The 25,567-nt window shown below is 41.6% G+C and overlaps 1 protein-coding gene across 7 annotated transcripts in view; it reads right to left on the bottom strand.

Moving 5' to 3' along the window:
- Positions 1–25,567, bottom strand: part of MGLL (monoglyceride lipase) — a 111,608-nt gene that overhangs the window by 25,530 nt on the left and 60,511 nt on the right. For all 7 annotated transcript variants that reach the window (XM_009669339.2, XM_068907669.1, XM_009669341.2 and 4 more), the window contains one exon: positions 21,997–22,103. In XM_009669339.2, coding sequence (XP_009667634.1) covers positions 21,997–22,103 — 107 coding nt within the window. The remainder of the gene's footprint in view (positions 1–21,996; positions 22,104–25,567) is intronic.

The following is a 25,567-nucleotide window of genomic DNA, read 5'->3' as shown; positions in this document are numbered from 1 at the left end:
GATCCTTGGACACAGCAAGGTGGGCCCATTTAGCCCTCACCCTTCTTGTTCCTCAGCCCTCTGAGCAGGCAATGCTGTTGCAGAGAGATGTGACAAAAACATGTCCTTCCCTGCTGCTAAACAATCTGAGTTAGGAAAAAATGATAATTAAAGGATCTCACAGACGGTTTTAATCTGCAGGTGGCCCAACCGGAGTAGCAATGCTGGACCTCAAGCCTGTGGGAGGGTGATGCTGATGACAGAAATTTGGATGGCTCTTCCAGTGCACAAGGTGCATATGTGCCAACCTAATCCCTCTCCCGTGACCTTTATAAGTAATAGCATGTAGCAAGCTTGCGTGGGTGGGGGCCTGTGCTGTGATGGTATCTGACAGACTCACAAAAAGGCTTGCAATCCTGCTACTGTGGGAAGGGACTACCTCAGTAGCTCACACTGACATCCAGCCCCCATGGACTGGGAGATGGTGCCCCTCGTTAGACCCTACCTTCCTCTCTGCCACATAACAAAATGCATTCAGATTTACAGGCAAAATCAGTCACGTCAGGTGTACACCAGTACCACTGTAATGCCCCAGACCTGCTAAGATGTTCGTCTAAACCTTCAACCTACACCCCCGAATTTCTCTTTGCATCTTCTTGCTGCCCTCTGGTCCACTTCTGTGCAATGCTGAACATCAATCAGCCCACGGAGATGTTAAGACATGAAAGTGTTTAAACTGGCATTGAAAAGAATGGTTAGGATACAGTGTAACGCTTCAGCTAGTGGTTATATTTAAAAGCAGAAGAGGAATCAGATACAGTTTTCAAGGGTGTTTTAGGCTTGGAAGGCAGCGTAGCAGTGTTAATTAAGTAGTGTCAGAAGGCATTACGGCACTACTGGATAATAGCTGATATCTGTATTTAGGATATCTATTTAAACTCCGCTGAGCAAGGACTGCACTTCGTTACACCTGTACAGCATCCAGCACAGTAGGGCGTCATCACAGAGCTCGGTCCTAGGTACTACAAGAACTAAAAGTAATAATTAACTCTAATCCCAGATTGTAAGGCAACACATTTGTACAGAGGAGGAGCTAGGAGAAAGCAGATACATGGAGGATGTGGGTGAGATAATACACAAGACGGCACTAATAATGGGTGTACATAGCAAATGTTGTGCAAAGCCTTGATTTTCTGGTTGGGTGTTTTTTTAAGGTTTAATAAAAAAAAAAAGAACTAGTAAACACTTGAAATTGTCAAAACAGTTAACTACTGAACAAACTATACTTGCTTTATAAAGAATCGAGTACATATTCTTTTCATCAAGTGAGCAAAGCTCATTAATTAAACATACTGGATTTCAAAGCTCCTGATGTTTAAATATTTGTTTAACAAGCAATACATCTAATCTACTGTTCAGACACACAAACAACTAAAGCAACAGGAAGAAGCTTCAAAGCAGGACAATCAACATCTGGAAAAGTCAACAGACTGTGCCTTTGCCATCAGTAACCTGTAAAGCAAATGTTCCACTCGCAGAACAAATACACAAAGGAAGCACCTCAGATTTCATTGTAGAGATTCCTACTCAAAAAAGTGGTTTCCTTGCACCGAGAACACTCTTATAACAAACCGCAAGTGAAAAGGGAGCTTGTCTGTTTTTTCTTCTCCTGTCTGTCTTCTCCTGTTCCCTAACCAAAGCAAGGCTGGTCCATGGAATGCATTCAGTAGGGTCTACTGTCCTTACTCAGATACTCTTCCCACCCTGTTATCATGATAGCACCTTTCAAACTTTAGTGTCTCCCTCCTTATAACACTACCATGAGGTAAGGAATACTGTTCTCCCCATTTTGCATACAGATGGAGAACAAAGGCAGTAGAGAGACATCTAAGCTAGCTGAGAAGCAGTGTAAGTTGACCCAGGATATGCCATGCTACCATGACTCTGCTCCTGCAGCTGCCTAGCTTAGCTGATCAGAGGCTATACTGCAGTGTATTGTGCAGATATACCTTGGAAGTGAGCTTTTCCAAGGAGGCACTCAAACAAGGTCTGTCTCACCTAGCCTTAGCCATATACCATCTCTCTCATCCTTTCCCACAGCTCTGGTTTCCACAAGAAGAAAAACCAGTGCTTACGCTGAAAAGGAGAGTCGTGGAGTGCTCCAGTTGCACCCATGATCTGGACCAGTAAGAGCAGGGACCACAGAGTAAACCTGCTCTGCAGCATAGACAGGCTTTAGACTCCAAATGTTTGATAGAAGCCTACTGTTTAAGGTGTTTGCAAGAGGACTACTTCCCCAGTCAGACGGGAAGCACTGGGGACTGAAGGGAGAGGGTTTACCCTAACCACCAATTCCATCCTTCTTTTTCTCAAGGCTCTGAAATATATTTCAACACATGCTTATCCTCAGTAACTCTTGCCCACTTTTCTCTATCTGCACAGTCCTCGGCATCCCTTCTTTCATACCAGCTGTGCACATACAGTGAGGACACTGTGTTGCACATGACAATGGGCACATAAGACCATTAGATATAGTACCCAACAGAAGTCTCTCTCCACCTTTAGTGTTTTATGCACTGACCACGTGCGTAAGAATTGCAGATGCAGTCTGTCCGTCTCCTGTCAAAAACAGGTCTTGTCTTGAACACGCAAGTCCATCATTTTCCCTTTTCTTTATCAAGATTAGGAAAATCATTTTTCTGTCAGTATTTACTGGACAGGTTTTCTTCTCTTGCCTCACACAAAGAGTGCAGCAAACTGAAAGCCTTCTCCTCCCACACCAGAGACACATTTGCAGAGCCAAGTTATTTTTAGAATAGGGCACACACAGAGTTATATTGTTTGTTGTCTTGGTTAAGGAAAAAAAAAAGAAACAGGCAAAATTCTATACCAAAATTATTTGCGCCTTATTGCTGGCATACAGAGAACTGATGTCTTGCTGAAGCCAGTTAAAATCTTTTCTGTACTCTAGAGATGACAAACAAAATGACCTGGTACATATCAGAACAGTCATTAATTTTGTCTGACAAGGCAAACTGTTTCTGTCAATGTTAAGAGCCAATTCATCTCTAATGGATACAAGCGTGGTTCTTTTGGCTTTAGAAGACTTGCCCACTTCTTATGCTGTTGCTGGATTTGGCTCTGAATTGCACTTTCTTAAAAGTCTTCCTGGAACATCATGCTGCTCATGAAAACATGCTGAAAAAAAACCATCTGAGTGTTGTGTTGCAAAATAATGAGTTCTTCACATGCTGCATTTACAAACAGCGGTCCCTTTGGCCAAAACAGAAACATTGTAACTATCTCCTGGGATATCCTGTAACAAAAGGGAGGCAAGACACTATGAAAACCTGCAGTACCACAGTCACTACCTGGGTGGTCCGTATTAGTGTAGTTTTCTCACACTTCTACTGCAAAAATCAGTATTTAGCTTTGGAGGGGCTCATGAAAGAGAGGAGCATGGAATCCATTTCCTCTTCCACAAAGCTCATATGTAACAATGTTCCACTTTCTTCCTCCACTCCTTTTGCATTGGCACCTCTCAAGCCAGCCCTGTGTACTGTCCACAAGAATATCACAGCAAAAGACAGCTGAAGGGGATGTCCTTCTCTGCCAGGCTACTGGGATCAATGATTTGAAAATGCTGCACAAAGATGACGTAGCTAGTTGAGCAGCTGTTGAGTTTCACTGCAGAAGAGTTTCTTTCTGGTGACGGATGAAGCAATCCTATCTAATCTCTTTTCCAATGAGATGAAAACCACAGTAAAAATGTAAGATATATAATCAGTGATGCAAACTGCATGGTGCCTCTAAGTAGTTTTGTAGCCAGGCAGTAAGTGGTTTTATTTAAGGCTCTGTATTAATTTTCAACTGTTATTCTTGCAATGTTGCACTGAGATGTCTCTCTCTTTCCTGAGGAGCCTATCATCGCTTGAAGCATAGGAAGGGTGACTTTGTCTAACATCGGAGCTGGTCTTCAAAGACTTACTCTGGGAAATTTGGGGTGACATAAAACCAGTATCAGCTCTCAGTTACTGCAGAATAATTCCATGGGCTTTGCTGAAGTTACTTCAGGTTCTCACTGGTTCATTTGACTTACATACTGCTGATCTCTTAAGAGCAGGGTAGGGCCTCTGTTGTGCTCTCTATATATCATTTAAGATATAACTAATGGTAGTGAGCGAGTTTCACACTCACCGGGAGTGGAGAGAACACCTTTGTAGCAGCCAAGGAAAATCTCTCTATGATTTTAACTTACCTTTTAAAAAGTAAGTATGTATAAAGGATACTTCTTCTCTTGCTTTAGCACCACAAAAATACAAAAAAGGGTGCAAACTTGTTTTTCCCATATGACAACAAGGATGAAAGACCACTTGCTTTAACTTTCTGATCCAAGGTCCAGCTTTAACATGCTTTAAAACAGCTGGGGCACCAATTCAAAATGTCAAGATTTTCAGTGAAAAAGACAGAGCTGCAGTGGAACAGCACACTCCCCTTCCCCTTTGCTGCCCATTTATTCCAAAGCATTGCTGGCATGTGGGTTGGCTCTCCAACACGCACATGCTATTAAGTCCTAAATGACAGCTTGTTTAGCTAGAAAACATTTCCATTTTTCCTTAACAAAGGCCATTCATTTCTTGCTCTTCTGTTTGGTTAAAGACGGTTTCATTTGCCCTGCTTGAAAGTTTGCACAACCCGCCTGATTGTTCCCTTCCAAACAGCACTGCAAGTTAATGACCCACCTCTTGATCTCTGAGCAGGGAGCCTTGCCCAGCACACTGCAAGATCATCAGCAGGCTAGTTACACTGCAGAACCCATACATGGGCCTTGAATATTTTTATGCTTGACAAAACAATTGAATCGACTAATCTCAGGAAAGACAGCCCTAATTCTTCCCTGCTAACACCAGATTAAGCATCAAGGAAAAAAAAAAAAAAGAGAGAGAGATGAAAGCTGGAACATGCAGTAACTCCTTCCATGCTGTTGACTGATGTCCTGGGGGACAGGCACAACTTCCTTTCAAGCTATCTTCAAAAGGTTCCCTTCCACGTAGATGCTCCAATGGGAACTCATATCAGTAACAAAAATAATTTAAAAGATCCATTCCTCACACTATTTATTTATATGTTAAAATAAACACATGCTCCCATATAGAGCAAGGGCTCGCAGTGGGTTCTGTTTAGTCTGTGAGATTCTTGGCACTAGAATACAGCATTTCTCTATTTCAAAGCAATCTTGGCACTGTTTTTTGGTTATATAATTTTTAAGCAACTGGCAAACAAACAATAGTGATGCTTCTTAAAAGTGGGAATCGGGTCCTAAGACATTGGCAAGGTATTTCCAAATTAATCTGCCATAAGGTAATTTGCAAACCAGAGCTCCCAGGATCAATTCTCCCCACAGGTTGCACTTTGAGTTCTCAATTGGCCTGTTTGAAAGAAGCTTGGAAGAATATCTTTCCCATGGAATTAAGGAGGTTTTTGCTTTTTGCTTCACTCATTTGCACTGCCACATGGCAGTGGTCTTGTGACCAGGTAGTGCCACCCTCATCAGACTGGATTTGTCCCCATTCCTGACAAGGCATGAAGGAAATACCATTCTTCTAGTGCTGACAGCCTTTTATATCCACTTTATACAAGCTTGCTGAATATGCCATCTAAGCAGCAGGTGGATTATTTGAAATAAGGGGAGGTTTTCTTTGTTTTTGCTTTTTTTCCAGAGTACATGTCTTTCCCCAGACCCTACCAGACCTGACTGGGATCTGCTTTTCCCATCAATGCAATCAAAAAAAAAAAAATCTCCTGATTAAGCAGATCTGACAAGGAGTGTCCCTGGGTGGGATAAAACTGCCTAGTGTGCCAGAACAGCGTCCAATGACTGCCAGCTGGCTCACGACTGGGTGGTATTTACACGGTGCAAGTCACGGGGAAGTAGCATGGCAGAAAATAGCTGTACTAAATTCGTCTTGCAGTGAAACTGTTGTCCTTTCTTGGTACAGATAGATTGATTTCAGTGCTATTGTTTCAGCTGCTTTTTAGTATTTGATATCCTTTTCTCTGTAACACTCCTCTCAGCAACTCTGAAATCCTCACAGTGTATTTATTTACCAACTAAGTCAGGCTCAAACAGGCAGGTTACTGCTTTCTGTGCTCTATTGCTCATTCAAAACTACAGCTGCTTGGCAATAGACGAGTATTTCCTGGCGGGCCTGCACTTCAGGAGACAACCCACAGGTACAACTGTTGAGCTGTTGAAGATTAGGGACCTGTACGTTGCTTTGGGGCTACACAAGCTAGTTTGCAATCAGTCATTCAGGGCATATTTGCAGCTCACAAAAAGCTTTCTTCAAAACCACTGGCAGGACGGGCACAAGGTTCAGGAAAAGGCACGGCACTGTAGTCAAAATAACAAGATAGTATCAGACAGTATCAGTTCAGAAAAGCCTTGAGCCTTCTCTCCCTCCCCCCCAGCCCTCTGCTGAGCCGAGCATAAACTTGGCACCACTAAAGATCAGGCTGCATACTCCTCAGCATTAGACAAATTGCCAGGATCTCCCAGCACTCTTTGTCTTTGATAGATTCAGAACCAGAAAATAAATGCAGTATGGAGAATGCCAGTTTTAAGGGAATCTGGGTTGAGAGCATTAGTCTTTGTATCATCTACAATTCAGCACATTTTTTTTCAAGCTGAAAAAGGATTTCCAAATTGGAGAGTACTGCCAAGCCCTGAATAAATCTCAGCATTCGAGATGCTGTTGGTATAACAGCTTTCCCCATGAACTGCATCTGCAGACAGTATCTTTGGAGAAATTAACTCCTGAGCGTCACAGGATAGACTCTGTAACATCAGTTTTGATGCCCTAAGAAATCTCACCTGACATTTAAAACTGGTTATTCCCCCTCACAGGGCAGTAATACTAATGGAGGGTGGAGTAAAGCACAGACTTAGTTGGTACAGAGTGACTTTTCTGCCTTGTTTGTGAAGTGGTCAAGTTTCCAGGTGCAATCCTGAATACAAATTCAGTCAGTGGGCATGCAACTACTGAACTAGTCTACCAGCACATGTAATTATCTGACATGAGATTGTTTGTTTTCCACCTACAGCTGCATGCCTAAGCAGTTCCGAAATCAAATGCTTAGCCTTTCGACATTTCAAAATGCTCTACAGATGTAATTTAACTTTTGTTATTTTTCTGCCTCATACCTTTAAATATTTGCAAGGTATTTTACTGTAGACTGTGGACTGCTCTCCTCGCTGGCTGAATCTTCCTCTTAGCCTGTGAAAAGCCATTCACAGTAACAATTTTGCATTCTTACAGCTAAGGGATTTTCATCTGCAAGCTGTCTGGAGGTGGGTTGGTATCACCTTCTGATTTCACAATGAGTAACCTGAGAAGCAGTGAGGTGAAGTGTTTTTTCCTGAGAGATACACGTTGAATCTGTGACAGAGCTGAGGAAAGAGTGTGGGTTTCCAAATATCTTCTTGCGTATTTTAGTATTGTAATAAATAATGAGCTTTATCCTGGTTTGAATCATATCGGATAGTTTATACGATTAAAGGGAAGGTCCACCTGCAAGAGAAATCTGTGGCTTCTAAAATTGCTGTCTTACTGAAATGTACAGATTATTGGACAGATCTAAAGCTATGTGAAGACAATGGAAGTCTTTGGAATACCAGGCAAAAAAGCTTTTCTGCTTTGGGTCACTAGAATGCATTTGGCCAAGGCTGGCACCGACCAAGATATGTTACCTTCTGAGGACTGGCTGTTGCTTACAGAAACGAGTTGAGGAGTTCTCACTCCATGACTTAGTGAATAGATTGTTGCATTACAAAACCAAACTACCTCCACTGTAATTGGCTCTCTGGCTGCTGGACTGCACAGAAGACTTACACAGCCCTTCAGATGAGGCTCTTTCCAGTCTTTTTGTGAGACCTTTTGCAATTCTCATTTTGTTTTTACAAAGCAGGAAGGTGCTCAAGGCCGAAAGAAACGTTGTTGTGATGCTGAAAAATCTCATCTGGATTGGAAAGTGAACCAGATGCTAACCAGATGTTCTGCTTTACTTCACTGATGGACTCAGAAATGAAGAGGATCACACTGCCAGAGGCTTTCAATTATGAAGATTACTGTTTTTTAATTCTGAAATTGTTCTCCCGAATCGTCGTGTTTCTCACAGTTCCCTGTGCATCCCTTTATCAGCTCAAATGAGGTTTTCTTCTCCAAAATAATAATCCAAGACATGCTAGGTTCTTACTAAAACAGCAAAAAGAACCTTAAAACCCAAAAGTCAAATCCTGGCCTCAGTGAATTTGGTGACATGCAGCTACTGCCTTCAGTGGGTACAAGCTTGTATTGTGTGTGTAGAGACACAGAGCTTAGGCAACTAAAAAATAAACCCCCAAACCACGTAAGAATCACATTATAAATGCGATTTTAAATTACAGACCTTCTGAAATTAGAGAGAAGCTGCAGTGCTGAGCTGGGAGTGCATGCACTGGCATCACCCCGAAGGAGCAAGAGGCAAGACTGAGGGTGTCCGGCATATGAAAGGTCTGCCTAGTGCCTCAAAGGGGAAGAGGAAAAGCAGAACCAGGAGGAGTCCAGGGGTTAAGTAATATATAAGCTAGAGAGATCCCTGTTAATGTTAATGCTCTGCCAGACTCCTTTGACAAGATGTGAGACCAAAAGAGAAACGCTCTTCACGAACATATTGTGGGTAATCACCAGATAGAGAAGAGAGAAAAATACTGTCACGAAAAAACAGCCATAAAGTAGGCAGAAATACACTGAGATAAAAAGTGAGAAGTAAGTTTCTAGCCATCAGAGGAGCAAGAGCCTGGAACAGCCTGCTCAGCTGGAACACTGCAAACAACCAAACTTGGGTAAAAGCAGAGCTTTGTCCGTTTGTGACAAAGACTTAGGGATGCTATTTGCAGGAACAGAAGACTAGACGACCCAGGGAGTCTCTTCCAGGCTGTGTTCCTCATAAGAGTATGTTTTAATAAACAAAGAAATGTCCTCTCCGTTTCACATTCAAAATGAATGTGCAATGAGAAGAACCTGATTAACCGAAAATACCAGACAGTGTAACAAAGTATGTTTCTTTGCAACACTCAGGCTGATAAAAAAGGGAAGAATCTGAATAGCATGAATTTTCCCTTAGTTCATTATCTATTTTGCTTCTGGGACTTGTTGTTGCAATGTACAATGCCTTGTTTGCAGTGACTGCTAGAGAACATCCGTGGTTTAAAATAAGTTTCTGCTTCTTTTTAAACAAGAAAAATTAATTGGAGGACTTGTAAGAATAGTCTCTTAAAAGTGCTCATGGTATCTAACAAATAGACCTACTCCCAGGAAAATCAAGAAGGCTAGTCATGGCGGAAATCCACCGATTTGAATTAGGCATGTGAGCTCCATAACAACCTGCCATATTTCATGCATGAGCAAACAAACCATAAAAGAACACTTGAACTACAAAGACACTGCAGGATACGGTGCTTCTGTGTCTTTATTTTGGCAACTCATCAGCCTGATCTCAGAGCCCGGACCATCAAAGGATCTGAAGCCTCACTTGCAAGGAACCTGTTGCTGGTTTAGACCCTGCATCAGCTAATAGCATTTCCCAACGCACTAATAAATATAGTGCAGTGTATTTGCTGGGGGCAGGCCCAGGGAATCTGCTAACAGCAATAATTTGGTGGAAAATGGAGTTGAACTGGCACATTTTTTTTATCAAGGCACACAAATGCACGTGGCTTTAGTGAGACTTCCCATGATTTCAGATCTCTGTTACCTATGGTCTAAGGCAGGCCAATCCTTTCATTCAAAGTTTTGAAAAGTTCTGCTTTCTTTAAGTGAATCATTTACCCCAATACACTAGCTATTCAGTTCAGAAAAGCAGTTATATTCTTTAGCTTGTAGGGAGATACAGAGTGCATTAAAAATTAAGATGAAACAGCAGCTACAGGCCATTTATTGATGGGGGATAAGTTTTACTTCTCTTCACAAAGCAGCCTGTCCTCTGCCTTTGTTCTCTGCAAATAAGAGCCTTCTTTGAATCCAACATTTAATAACCCTTTTCCTCCAGTTTAGCACTGAACTACAGAATAACCTGAGGTGGACTGTGTTCTCACAACTCCTGTTATTTCAGAAGGGATTGTAGGGAATTCAGGAATGTCTTTTAACTCCAACAGGAGTTATACACACAAATATCTTCTCCTCTGTTCTTTTCAAATGATGCTCAGTAACTTAGAACAGCCATTTGTATCTCAATAGGATGACAAACTCCACATCTGTATGAAGATACATTTATAGGTGAAGAATCATAAGTAATTACCTTCTGAAACAACTTCTTCCAAATCAGACACCTCTGACAAACAAACAATAGGAAAGCTAGTCACATTAATGACATGCTGTTGCCATGGAAAAATTCTCTGTAAAGATGAAAATAAACTTATGCTTCCTCTTTTTATCTTAACTAGAACAACTCCCCACTTAAAGTGTTCTCCCATTCAGTCAGGTTGTTCAGGGCCAGGCCAAGTCCAGCTGAGCGTTAAATATCTCCAAGGATAGAGATTCCCCCACCTCTCTCGGCCCCGCTCCAACAGTTGACTGCCCTCATGGTATAAACATTTTTCTTTATGTCTAATCGGAATTTCCCATGTTGCAACTTGTGTAGGTTCCCTCTCATCCTTACACCGTGCACCTCCAGGAAGAGTCTGGCTCCTCTGTCTCTACACTTCCCAATAGGTACTTGCAGACAGCAGTAAGATCCCCTTTTAGCCTTCTCTTCTAAGGCTAAATAAACCCAGTTTTATCAGTCTCTCCTTGTACAGTGTGTTCCCCAGCACCCTAATAGTTTTGATAGCCCTCCTCTAGCCTCGCTCCAATATGTCAAACTTTTTCTTGTACTGGGGAGCAAACTGGACCTAGTATTCCAGATGGGTTCTCACAAATGCTGAAGAGAATAATCATTTCCCTTGAGCTGCTGGCTATATTCTTTCCAATACAGACCAGTATTTGGTTTTCTTCACCACAGGGTCACACTGTTGACTCAAGTTCAACTTGCTGTGTGCCAGGATCTCCAGCTCCTTTTCTGCAAAGCTATTTTCTATCCATTCAGTGCCCAGCTTTTACTGTTGCATGGGGTAGTCCACTCCAGATGCAGGACTTAACAAGTGTCTTTGTTGAAACTTCATGAGGTTCCTGTTAATCCGTTTCTCCAGCCTGTTGAGATCCCTCCGAATAGCAGCCTTCCAGGCTATTGCCCACTTTCCATAACTTGTTATCCCTCTAAACTTGCTGAAAGTACACTGCATCCCATCATTCACACCGTTAATGAAAATGTTCCACTGATGGTATATGCAACACCTTTTCCTCTTTTCCTCCAAGGATACAGGTTCCTCTGAATAGTTTCTTGGAGTCAAAATCTTTGCTGATATAAAAAAAATCAGTAAAGGAAATGACCCATGGAGCAATGTTTCAAGCAAGTTTGATGTCTGTCCAGTAGCCAGAGGCAGCAGATGTAGCTACTAACATATGATGATCTGTTCTCTCAGCCTTAGCTCTCTAACAGTCGTCTGGTCCTCGTCCTTGCACCCTCAACCATCTTGCATGCAGACCTATTCCTACAGCTAGCAAAGCTGGTTGCTAGAAGGCAGATGAGCTGCTGAAAACATTACAAGAGGTTGTCAACTGTCCTTCACTAATAGGAAACAGAGTTATAAGTTACATGCCTGAACCTGCTTTGTAACATGGTAGCAGAATTATTTGGGGTTTACCTGAGCAGATGTGAAAGCAGAATTTGACCCTTGATGTGAGGATTGATTTACATATGTAAAGGCTGAGTACAGATAACAACTGCAAAGATCATTGCGATAATGTAAGCAAAACAACAGCTTGTAAAATGAAAGGAGCCTAGTTTGGTCAAGGCTGTTTCCTCTTCATTTTTCCTTATCTTACAAAAGTGAAGCATTTGGCTGAATAATGGATGTTTTATTCCTGATTTTCAGGACCACGCCTCCAAAATTCCTATCACTTAGCCCCAGCACTATCTGCACTCCACACAAATTTAATGGTCCCCTCCTCTTTATCATGGAGAGTATTCCTCATCTCAGAGGCAGAATCATGGAGGGGAAGCCAGAAAGACTTAACCCTCACAGGAAGAAGGAGGCCTTTTAAGTTTCCTGCATGAATGACATGTCATTCCTCTGTCATGCAGTGCATCTGTTAACAGTTAACAGTGACAGGTTAATGAGCATGGTCTGGAAGGTGGCCAGTGCCAACAGCTCCATCCTCAAAGTTGTTCTGTTAAAAAGGGAGCATTCTGTTCCTTCTGTTGCTGTTTCCCCCTCTCACTAGGGCCCGTTGTTACCGCCTCACGCCTCCTTGTGTGAAGGCCAACAGCGAGGCTTTGTTCAAGGAGCAGCTGCTGAGAAGATGTACTCTCTCATGGAATGACCCACTGACATTTCTCCCTCTGCTCATTAGTAAGCAGTGAATAATTAGGAGAACTAGGGCACATTGCGCAGCCCATTTCTTTCAGAGTAAAAAGGTTGCTCCTCAGATCCCAGTGTGCCCTAAAAGGGATTCCCTCACACAGCGGGCTTGGTGCAAAGCCAGGGGAGCTAGCTCTGTATCACCTTCTTCACACCACCTTGTAGGGTCAAGAAAGAGGAAAGCTCGTGCCAAAGTTGGATGGGGCAAGGCTGGAATAAGGGGTGTTCCAGCCCAGCTTTGCTCTGAAGGGGCTTGGAGCTCATATCCACATTTTTCCCCTGCTCACCTCAGCTGCATCAAGAGTCAACTCAGGGCAGCCAGGAAATGAGCCAAAGATCCTGTTAACTGGATAATATGGGGGTTTTTTTGTGTGTGGGGGGTTTTTTTTGTTGGTTTTAATACCCTATTCTTACAGAGTGGGAAAGGGAATGGCTGAGCAGTTGGAAGGAGCAGATTGGGGGACTGAAGGAAAACATAATCATTCTTCCTCAATCTTTAATCCTGTCCAACATCATCAACTAGTGAAGTGCACGTACTGGGGCAGCGATGAAGAAGCAATCCAAACAATGCCTGCATCCAGCTCTGGGTTATAGCACGGAACTTCTCCGCCTGTTTTATGGTCACTGATTACACCAAAATTAAATCTGACTTTAAAAAAATTGGTTAACTAAACAAATAGATTACTATAAGCAGCATAGGTTGGTCTGGGCATGTTTTCATAGCACACATTAGATGTCTAATTTCTAATGCCTAATTTCAGGTGCTCAGCTCTCTTACTTGCATGTGTCTTTGTGCTAAAGGTGTATGTGGTCCTCACAATATCCCAACTCTTTTGACTAAGAGATGGGTGCAGGACCCTGTTTTTCTCACTTTTACATCAGCATGGCTCTGGTATTATACTCAGCAAGTTCGTGAAACAAAGAAAGTCTTTTTCCCTTTTAAGTGAAAGCAGAATCCAGCCTTGGGTGTCCAACAGCAGAAACAGAGATCAAGCAATGAGCGTACACTCTTCCCCCTGGACAGAGTGGAGGAAACACCTGCTGAGTATCCCATGCCCCTTTGCTAGCCCTGGTTTTAAGCTAACATTCCTCCGCAGCTTGTATGTGTACTCGAATGCATCACTTTATTTTTAGTTTGCTGTGGTCTAGCTGCTTCCTGGCTTGACAGTGTTGTTTCATCTGCCTTCACAACTCAAACAAAACAAAAGCCACACTTGCATTTCCAAGTGCCAGCCTGTGGTCTTCTCTAGAGCGTGAGACACTGTAGGTATTTGCTTTCGTGATTCACCTAGTGTTTTCTTGCAGTTGTGTAGTTGTTCTCCTCAAATGGAAACACTGCTTACTATCCTGAAAGATGCCATGTGGTGCCAGCAGAGATACAGGCCTATATGATCCCAGCATGAATGAAGAGCTAGTGCTAAAGTGACAAAATCACTACTGAGACAACTTCACCTGAGCAAGAGTGGGCTGTAGGAGTTTAGCCTGTAGTCAGGTTTCTTATAGAGAGTGCTACAAGCTACGTCCAGGTGTTCGAGTAACCATTACACAACTCCAGATACTATTTTAAAAGATATTATGGATGGCTGTAAGGTTCAAGTCAGGCTCCAGTTCGCCAGTAATGGTGAGGTGCTATGTAGATTGGCTGGAGCATTACCACAGTTAGCAACAGTGCTTTTAGCAGTATTACACTGATTCACCTGCAGAAGACCTTATTTCTGGTTACAATAAAATGTGATGGCAAAAGTCTTCCATAGACTTGAACAGGAACTGGATTAGTCCTACGAAGGGGCCAAAGGGTTAAATAAAATGGTCCCCAAAGAGGAAAGCACAAATGAATACTTGCTTTCTAATTCTAAGTTCGTGGTTTCAAATACTCCACAGAACAGAGGAGTGAGGATTTAAATTAGCTTATTTGACTGGAGCTGTAGTTTTAGTTATAGTAAAGGCTAATGGGCCAAATCAGAGCTTCTAAAAAATAACAATAACAAATAAGAATAAAAATTATGTGCAAATTCCTGTTCAATAAAATGGATCTCAAAGTACTTACAACTGCGTATTTAGTCACAGAATACTCCCCGGCAGTTGGGCTACAGTGTATTCTGATGCAACTATAGGCCTAATTCAACTACATTGTATTTTAATAAGAGTTGTATCCAGGCCACTTCTTTCTACACAAGGTGTGTGGCCCCTCTAGGATGTGCTATCTCACAACCACCAACAGAGCACAACTCCATGCAGCAATCTGGGAGAAAGCAAGAGAAAATATAATATCCAATGGAAAAAGCATGTTCAAGAGCTTGTCCAACTCATGGGCAAATTTGCATCTTTTAGCAGTATGAATCATATTTGTTTTCCTTAGCAAAATGTCACTTTGGCTTTGAGATCCAGTGCTACAAGACCAGTCTCCGCCTGCCAGAATAGCTGGAGTTGAAAAATGATTAGTTTCAATTTGACTGGAGCTCATCAGTTGCAGGCAGACTGGTCTCTCAGTGTAACTTGAGTTAATCTTGCTTTTTGTTTTTCAACATCATAATTCATATCTGTGCTGGGAGAAGTGCCCATTGTAACTCCCTCTACGGGTCAGTTCTCGACTGCTTGAGAATCTCCATAGCTGAAAGCTTTTTGTTTTATAGGAGGACCTTTGCTCTAGGTACTTTCAGACTTTTCTCACTTCCTAAGGAATTATATTGTGTACTGTAATATCTGAAATCTCATCTGATAATTATGCACTGTGGTTTCACCTTCTGCATGCTCTGTATATGTTAAACATCCCTCATTGCTGCCCTTGAAGGCAGATAAGTCTATCTGCTACCTTCATTCAACAGATGGAGAAGGAAAGGCTTGAGAGAGAGAGAGACTGGCTTAGGACCACTCTGAATCAGAAGTCAAAACAGGGATAAAACTGTAGAAGAACACAAGCAGTGCTCTGCCAGACAGACCAAACAACCATCTCCTCTGAGATCCCACTGCTAACAGAGGCTGTAGAGGATGCTTAAAGAGAGAATATAAGAAGTGGGGCAGATGAGCATGACTCTTCCCTGGTATATCCTCTCAGCTTCTGTCTCTACCCACATGCTATGTAGCAGACATCACTGCCTGCTTTGCACATAGCAGCAGTGTTTATGACTCAATCTTTCCCTCAGTTAAAAGAGGAGAAAAGATGAGGCACAGTGCTGAATTCCAGAAAGGGCTCCATGGCTCTCATATGACAGCTAACATGGATCAAGGGTCAAAGAATCATCCATCTAAGAGTTCCCTTATAATCCTATTATTTTTGCTATGTCACAAGTTTTTTATGGCAGTTTTTGGAGCTATGTGTACAAAGATTTATGTCTATACATCTGTATCATGGCAGGACAGTTTAATGACCCCTTAGCAGCTCTCTGTGCAATACAAATGAGTGATCATAAAAGACTGAAGGTCAGACAAGTAGAGGTAATTGGAAGGGCTAATTTCCCTGTAGGGGCTGTACTTGAAAAGTTTAATCTCAAGCTCTGAAGAATTTTATTCTTACTTCTTTACTTGGCAATTGTAGCGATCTATTAGCAGAAAATGCCCCAGCAGCAGACCTTATCCAACAAACAGGAATGGTCTAGGCTTCTTCAGAATGGAACCATTAGTAAAAATATTAAAAGAGGGCTTGTAATAGCATCTTTCACCCTCCCCCACCCCCAACACTCGAGTAGGGGATGGAAAATACACAGGTTTTGCATGACTGCCGATCTCATTGCCAACCACCCATACTACTCTACTAGAAGAGCTCTGCCCACAGTGTGCAGTAGGTCCAGGACCCCTCCGCATTTATGCATGGGGCTGGGCAGCACCTTATGGAAGTTCTCCCAGTAGAACAACCTTCACGACTTGGTGAAAGCCCTAAAGAGGATGCACTGATACACGTCAACAGCTAGTGCTATAGTCCCTTTCCTAGCAAAAGAGAACATCTGCCCTAGGATGAGCACATCAGTAGCAATCTAACGGCTCAAAACTTGTCTGCTGATATAGTTAAAGTTGTACAAGTTTCTAGTGCAAGTAAATCTCAGTTCTGTGTAAGGTCCTTCCTGCTGTGATGGACAGGAATGAGAGCAGAATTCAGGTGGAGAACAGTCATTTTGTACTCCTGAAAATACTGATGTTTCCACACCCAGGGCTATTTCTAGTACTTAGTATGGAAGATTTTATTTCCCAGAAAGGTTCAAGTATCATGCTGAAGGCCAGGAGCCCTTCTCCTCAAAAAAAGGTCCACAACCCCATTGTAAGCCTCTCGCCAAAGGAAATGCAAACAATGTACGCTATTCTCTTCTGGGTCTCTGCAGAAAAGCAGTTTAAACTTTTCCTGCTCTAGTGAAGTAGGATCTTTGAATCAGAGGAAGCAGGAAGGGAACAGATTGCTGAGGGTAACTGGGCCCACACCCAGTCTTGGTAATAGTCACCAAGGAAGAGTTCTGTTATGTGCTGTGTGCAAACCTTCTCCGAATAACGCTTGCCAGGACTTTCCTTACCCTCTCTCTGGAGACCACCCTAAAGCCCGCCTGATTGCATCATCAGAGAGTACACTGCTACCCAGGAACGTTCCCTTGCTCTGTTTTGCCTAAGCTGTTATTTCTCACTTGCAGTGCTATCCTAATTTTTTGCTTTTATTAATGCTGACATATTTCTTAGTCATTTTCTTCCCTCCCAGGTCGTCCATGTTTAGTCCTTTTTAACCTTTCTGTGTAGATCAGTGCTTCCCAGTACTATGAATAAATAAAAGCCTTCTGTTCTCATCAACAAAATGGTCTTTTAACAGTTGCAAGAACAACATAGCAATCACTTCAAAAGAAAAAAACCCCAACTAATATTTGATGAATTTTAAAATCTCCAGCTATTCTTCTACTTTTTAAAAATAAGTGCTTTGTTAAATAGAGAAACCAGTGAGAAAATTAACGGGGAGCACAAGCAGCAGTAGGTGTCTGAGAGGGACCTGCTAACCCATCACAAATGCTCACCATAAACAAAGTAGCAGTGGGTCTAAAAAAGAAAGCGGAACTTCAGTTAGAAACATCTAAGGAATACGAATAAGCTGTTAGAGCTGCAACCTTTCCCTTTACTTTGATCTGACATTACACATAACCTAAGACTCAGAAATCCACCAGCTTCAAAGAGGGTTAAAGAGTAGGAGGTCTCCATGCACCAGGACAGGTAGAGGTTTTATTCGGCCTGGAGAGAGAGGGTATTTTGAGGTGCTGCCATCAAGCAAATCTAAAGGCTAGAAACTGCTGCATGGTTAGAGCTAAAAATTTCACCTTTCTTCCTCATCTTTTTATAAGACAGCCACATCACCCATAAGAAGCACAAGCAAGTCCAAGTGAAAAAGAGGGATTGTGCTACTATTATTGAAAAGCATAAGAGATAAATAAATACATTTTTGTAACGCTTGCATCTTGGAAATGCTTTTGTAATTGCTATTAGTTGACAGCTGCTTTTGAAGGTGAAACTGTGGTTGTTCTGTGTTCTGGCCATGTAACACTACCGAAGGGAACAAGAGCTCAGCAAATGAAATGTTACAGGACCTGAGATGAGGATAGTTGGAACATCTTGTGCTTTAACAACCAAAAATGCGTTGGTTCTCATACAAGAAAGCAAAGCCACACTCACTATCCTTTACTTTTATTTTCTTTGGCTTTTAGCTTTACAGATCCCTAAAAATACTGCATTATAACTAAAGCTAGTTTCCCAGGCTGCAATCTGTCTACAACTTACTGATGAATTATAATATCGCTTCAGTTTCATGAATCTCCCAAGGGAATTCCTTCTAAGAGGGCTTTCATAAAGTGATTGCCAATAACCTAATAAATCGTTTTCTGTCTCTTTTTCTATCAGAATTTTGAAAAAACTTTAATTTCCACTTATGAGTTCTGCTAGAGATAGACAATACAGAAAACTTATCAATATTACACCATTTCCATCTGAAATAGGCTGCAGGATGATGTCAGGAATCAGTGATGTGAAGGAAAGTTCATAGATAATAGAGAAAGGAAACTGAAAAGCGAGATCTCATTTCAAAGTAGCTAAACACACAGAAATGCATAGCCAAGTCATCCCAGCAACCTTAACTCTGCCTTCATGAAGCTGCGCTCCAAGTAAACTCTGAAACCACAGGAAACTGTTACCTGCCTATAACATACAATATTACACAAGAAACCACAAAAATTTAAGATATAATGGAACAAAACACTACGTTACAAAGAAACAGCACTTTCCTCTTTCCTGGAATAGATATAAAACAAAGCAATTTAATAACATCATGTGTAAGAGACGGTTAAGAGGTCTCCTGGAATCAAGTTTTCATCACCACTGTGGGAAGTTTCAGGGTACAGCAGTCTTGGGATTACTCGGGCTTACTATGAAGTATCCAAAAGAGTGAATGCGCAAATATCATATCCTGGGATATTAAGAGAACTGAGCTAGTGCTACCTTTTCACTGTCAAAAGTAAGACTCCAATTTGGGTGAATACTGTCACTCTATAAATAAAGTGCCAACCCTTTTGCTGTAGCCTTGCATAACAGGAAATCGGGGTGTGGAGCAGCCTTCAGCGAGATAGAGAAACAGTGCATAAACATTTACAGAATTAGTATAAATGGAAATTATTTTTCCTCCTTTTGACTTAAGAATAGATACAATATAACCCAGTCAAGTCACACATACTACAGCGTTAGTAGCTTCCTGACTCATTTGGGAAACCATGCTAGCCACGCTGTAGAAGGGCATCAATAACCGCAAGGATAATGTGACTATATTAGGAATTTTAGTCACGAGTATTCCAAATCAGAATAAATGTCCAGATCAGATAATCTACACCAAGATCATAAGACTAAGAATCACTGTAAGAGATGGGGAACAGAAAGCAATTACTTTGCTAATGCAATCAAATAATTAATGTTACACAAAGATATCTAAAGAACGATATACAAAGAGGGAATATACTGGTGAAGTGATTTGGAATGGACAAAATGGTGGAGAAAAGCTATAAACTGCCCAGTCTGATCTGAGCAGTTTCACAGTGGGGATGCATCTGTCCTTCTGCTCATGCTGGCATCCAGCTAGGGCTGTAACCTCTTTCCACCAGAGAAGGTTTATCCTCCCTGCTCACTTATTTAGGTGCAAAGATTATTTTACAGAGCCTAAGATACGTTAATTGTCTTTCTAACTTATCCTGTGTCTAATCACAGTTAATTTAGCTTCTTTGTGTAGTATAATTGTGTTTCCATTGTTCTGCTTTCAGGTTCCTCTTTTTCCTCTCCTTACTGCTGATAAAGAGAACCAAACTAAATTTATAGAAAAATATTGTGGGCTTGACAAGGAGAATGGAGTTGTTAACTGGCATGAACAACCAGAATTGTATTAATTGCAGTAAAGCAATTAATCCAGCAACATTAGTCTACAGAAAAAAATACAGAATATTTATGCTTCTCTAACCAAAAAGACATTCAAGGAAAAAGAGAACAAATAAATGTCTCCTTATGCAGCACAATAATGCCTGACAAGAACCTTCACTTTGAAAGCTATTTTTCCATTTACAGATGAGGCATTTTCCCTGTCAGATCCTTGACATAAAATACAATGTGTTATTGCTTCTTCTAGGTTTGCTCCTTCAAATGTTGTTATTATAATTCCACTACTTAAAACATGTATTAAGTTTTAAGGGAACAAGGTACTAAAGCAGGCATGATAAGCATGCACAGCAAGCAACCACAGTCCCATGTAGGCCCAGAGTACTGGGTTCTGGCATTTGAACAAATTGCTTGTGTGCCCTGTGTTCAGGAAGTTTTTGCATAGCTTCCCTGTGGTCTAGTAACATAAATCTAGGTGGCAACAGCAGCAATAGAGTAGATAGCATGTGGTCTACCCTACAGTTTTTCTCATGAACTTTACACTGCATAGATAAACAAAGAGGAACGGAGACACTTTCCACTAGGATTAGTGCACACATGAAACCTGATGAGCCTCCTATTAGCCTAGGTCTAAATTAGAAAGAAGTATATTGAAATGAACAAACCAACACTTACAAAAATTGTGCCTAAATGAGGAGAAACAGACTCATGTAATAAGCAAAGTTGCTTTTGACTGGGTCAACTACCATTGTAAAGCCAGCGCTGTATATAACAGATGATCAACTGTCCAGAAAACCACACAGTTTTTAATTATTTTCATTGAAAGCTGTTCTGAGGACCAGCTACTTTTTTTTTCCAAGGAAAACAGAGCCTTAATTTCAGCTCATCAGCGGCAGCGCTGTGAGTGAAAGGGAGTCACAGGAGCAAATGTGGTTGGATTCAGTGAGGTTTTGCCTTTGCTCTTAGCAACTAAATAGCATAACATCTCAAATGCTCTGATTTCTAGAGCATGCAGAGGAGAGGAATGCTTCAATCTTAGAATCTTAAATTCAGAGATCCTGTCTTTGAGATCTAGGGGTAGGCTTCAGTCTCAGTTTCAGCCAAGTAAATTGCATTATACTTTCCAATGTCAGTGGAGGATCTGTTAGAAGGAAATTAGACTTACACTAATGGAGATTCATCCCACTTCACCTGTCAGCTCAGGTTTTGACTTTACCTTTTGTCCACTCTCACCCTTAATCAACTGTTTCATTTTGTTAATTTCTAGAGCGACTCTTGCAGAAAGACAGCAAGCTGCAAGGATAAAAACAAAACAAGACTTCCAGGCACATGGAAGGCATCAAGTTGCAAGAGTCAGGTGTGAGAAGAGGCTACCAAAGAACCAGAACAGATGGTTCAAATACATTACCAGGATGTCCCAGCTCATGTGCTTCAGGAGATCTGGTAATATCCAGTATATCTACACCACTGAATGGAGCACAGTGCAGAGCAACTCACGCTAGCAGATGTTGGGCCAGTGAGTCTACATGGCACAGCACCGCCCAGACTTACTGGCCGGGGCTGAAATAGCGTTGCTGTGTTAGCACAGCCTTCCACAAACTCAAGCATGCTACTTTCTCATCAGAATTGATGTGTATACAGCCAGCTCTGGTGTCTCTACTGGACTGCGGAGATGTGTCCAAAGGTCAGTGTCTTCTCCATGTCTGTCCACATCCCAAGGGCGGAGCTGTCTAGTTGCATGTGTATATGCAAGCTATGCTGTCATTTCAGCCTCCCATCTGGGATCATTTAGGACAACAGTGAACACGGCTCCAGCAGAAATAGCTCCTAGTCCCACTCCAGCAGTGAACATCCCTCACCCCACCCTGCCAGTGACAAGGCAGAAGAGAAGTAGTCCCACGAGGAGAGGTTAAAATAGCCTCAGCAATAATGTCAATGACAAGGCTGAGGAAAACTCAGGGAACTGAGGTGGCTATGTTACAGATTCAGTATGCAGATCTTCACAAATTATCAAAAGAACCTTTCTCTCTTCTGCTGTGGTATAAATATTTTATTGACTCTTCTCTCACTGCTGGGTAGCTTTAATGACATTTGCCTCCCTGAAGTCCTGAGCTGCTGTAAATCAAGTGCTGTTTTAGACTACTCACCGTGGTCATGGGCAAATACAAACAAGTTAAGTTCTGTCAGCCTCTGGGCCAAGTCATCATAACGGCCGCAGTGTTCCCCAGCACCATGAACGATAAACACGAGGGCCCTAAATGGAGCATGAAGGTATAAATTGTTAACTTGGCAATCATCCCACAAAGGCTTCAGAGTTGCAAGGAAAAACAGCATATTACACTTAGCAATAGCGTTTCAGAAATCAACAAATACAAGGCAAATAAATAATGACTGAGGTGGGCTTTAACAGGGGAGAAAAGATTGTCATCCTGATCTACCATCAATCTGCTTCACCTGGCTTGCTGGTAGTAGGATTGATAGAAGACAGATGCATACAGGACAGACGTATTACTCTTTCCCATTTGTCTGTCACCATGGTCTTCTACAAGTTGAAGATGCAGGCAGGTATCAGCAACAATCCTTGACCTGGCTAACTACATACTGGGCTGGAGGCTTCTACTGCTGCTCCTACAGTAGAATGTTGCCACTGATTTCAACTGGGATTCATATTTCTCTGTGCTTTCAAACACAAATGTTGTACTTAACTTTTTAGCTTGTAACACTGATGCCACAGAGTCCTGCTAAAGATGAAATTTCAGCTAAAGAATAGCTCTCAAATAGAATGCAGAACTTTGGTTGGAGTTCAGAATTGTATCTTTTGACCCAAATTCTGGGTCAATTTTACCATTCCAGTTTCTACTGCAAAACAATTGTTTCACTTTGGAGATTAAAGTGACTCTTACATAATTACAGCACAACTAGAGTCAGGGATTATAAAATACACAATCTAATGGACGCTTCTTTTTGAAAGGCACTATGAAAATACTTATCTTCAAAGATTCCAGTTTTACCAATGGTGTTCAACTTTCACTGGAACATCATCAAATGAGAGTGATTAAAGTTAAATGAAACTTCTCACTGTTTTTACCAGGTAAAATTTGTAAAGAACTATTATAGCAAAAGTAGCAAGGACATTATGTAAGTTTTGCTGAATTCGACAAGCGACTTTTTGAAATCCAGCTCTAGCAACGTAAACCTAACTTGTTCATTTAAAAGTACCATCTGTCATCAGAACATCAGCAAACACAAAACTGACTGAAGGCTACGAGTTAGGGATTTTCAGTACCTTAACGATTAAACTTTAAATGAGCTGACAATATAGAAGAACAACACCAGTTTACAGCGAGTGAATTCCTCAACTTTATTTTGATCAAGGTTTTGAATACATTTATAGACAATGTATTCACTGGAATAAACTGCTTTGATCTTAATATATTTAAACTTAAAAAAGATGTTGGATGATGCAGAAACTACCGCTCTAGCTCTTTCATTAGTACCTGCTTCAAAGTATTTGCTAATGCTAGATAACTTGAAAGAGCATCCATCCAAATCGGAAGGATTTTACAGAGCAAAGAGCAAAAGCTAAAGCAGTAATGCAAAGATGCTCTAGTTTCTGTCTAATACTAATTAGCAATGGTGAGGTTAGGTTATGTTCCATATTTAACTTACTGTGCCTAACAAATGCTTTTTAATGTCACTAAAGGTTTCAACATGATCGATGTGGAGCACGCTTTTCCTCCCTTGTCATCTTCCCTTGTCAATACATTTGTGAAATTATCAATGCACTTGCCAGACTGTCTGGTTTTCAGGATGTCGGTCAGACGTCCAAGCTAGAGTGCAACACATATTATTAGAAGTACAAATACTGAAGAAATCTGAAGACACTGCTTATGCCACAATAGAGACTATAAACTTTCTGCAGCTGGGACATCATTGCTCTGTGCATCCTACCTCTCCCAGAGACATGCAGAAAGATTCCTAGACTGCTTGCCTAGGACTCCGATGCAGAATTAAGTAAGGAAATGTGAGAGAAAATTCCTGTATACTCATCGCCCTGGTATCCAGCAGAATCAGTTAGGCTATGTCTCCCTGCCTACGCCTCCAATTAGCCGGCTTTTGACAGCTTCCCCGCTTAGTGCCTTGCTTAAGCCCCTCTGCTACTCTTTAGAGACCCTGTGTTTTTTCTGCTGACTAGGCACAGAGATTAAGGTGCAACTTGGCTGACTGAATACAGCCCTTGATTTCTCAGAGAAATATTATTTGGATTTATGAACTGAAACGCATCAAGTGAATGAAACCTAATGGGAAGCTGGTAAAGAGAGCTCTGCCAGGCAATACTTGCTGTTATTTCATCCCCTCTGACAGCAAAGGCCTAATTTTGCTTTCATTCACACTGATGCAGCACCATGATTTTGCCTGACAGCATCCTGCAAGATGCTCAGCCCCCTCATCTTCTGTGAAACCACTGAGAAGAGAAAAAACTCTATGCTCCAGAGACACAAGGTGATCCTGCAAATGTTCCTCAGGACTAGTTCTCATTCTAGGAAGACAATTGTCCAGCATAGTGGAACTGAGACTTTGGACACCACAGGAAAGAGACCTGGCTTACTATTTGCCTGCAGAACACTGAATAAAATTCCTGAGAACGTTTGTGCCTTAAAAGCCCTAATGCCAGTGACTGTCAAGAGGACTTAGATATTTTTTGAAGTTTTGTCCTATGAATATGTTATGTCAGAAATAAGGAGTAAAATTTCCATGTTGCTATGTCCAAATAGAAGTAGCTCTTCTTTGCTGTTGTTCAAAAAAAGTGTGAGTGGCTTTATTCACTAAAAATTAGGTCAGCTCTACACAGGTCTCTAGGTCCAGCTTTAAGGTGTAAGCATAGGGTCCATACATTAAACATACAGCCTTGAAAAGCTGAAATCAGTATAAGCATCATCCGAGCAAGGACTGAAGGATTCAGCTCTTTCATCTGAGTGCAGTGTAACAAATATATGGTGTACAAATTTTCACTAGCAAGGTGGCATGAAAATGCAGCTAGTGATTAAATTCACTGACAGCATTTCTTTACTGTATGTAAACATTTTTGCAGCTACCCCTTCTCCTGAATCACGGTGTGCTCTTTCCTATCACAATGGCTGAAAAGGAAGAAATACCATAACAGAATATCAGAGACTGTTTTCAATAGAGGGGTTTCTGTAAGTCATTCCAATTAATACAGAAACCCTGCAGGCTTTAAGATGTTGTAGGACCACAGCACCTCTGTGCATGATCTCAATGGAAGTTTTGCATAGTTGGCCTTGTATGAAATCGATACTGGGAAGAAATTTCTTCATCTCCCACTTTTGTAATGCTGCTGGTGAAATCTTTGGAAAATGGCATGTCTCAGGTAGAAAATATTGTGTGAAGGCTGATCTATGCCTGAACCCCTGGTAACTTCATGCGGGCTGTAACCTTAGGAAGGGGAACCTTCATGTATCTTTGGATGCTTCAGCTGGCTTTGGCTGCTGGAACTGTTATTGCTAAACATCTCCATACAGCATTGTTTTGGCATCTGTTCAAGAAGGCACCTAGCTTGCACTTAATTATACAACAGCACAATTCTCTGGAATCTTTAGGTGTGCCTGCACAAAGCCAACATGCGAGCTGCAGCATGAGTAGGCACCCATGTGCTAGTTCTCACCTAGCTGATGCAAGTAACAATCATGGCTATTAAAG

This window comes from Struthio camelus, chromosome 14 (assembly GCF_040807025.1).
Source record: "Struthio camelus isolate bStrCam1 chromosome 14, bStrCam1.hap1, whole genome shotgun sequence".
NCBI classification, from domain to species: domain Eukaryota; kingdom Metazoa; phylum Chordata; class Aves; order Struthioniformes; family Struthionidae; genus Struthio; species Struthio camelus.
The sequence above is the reverse complement of the archived record's forward strand: the minus strand, read 5'-3'. Positions and strand labels throughout refer to the sequence as shown.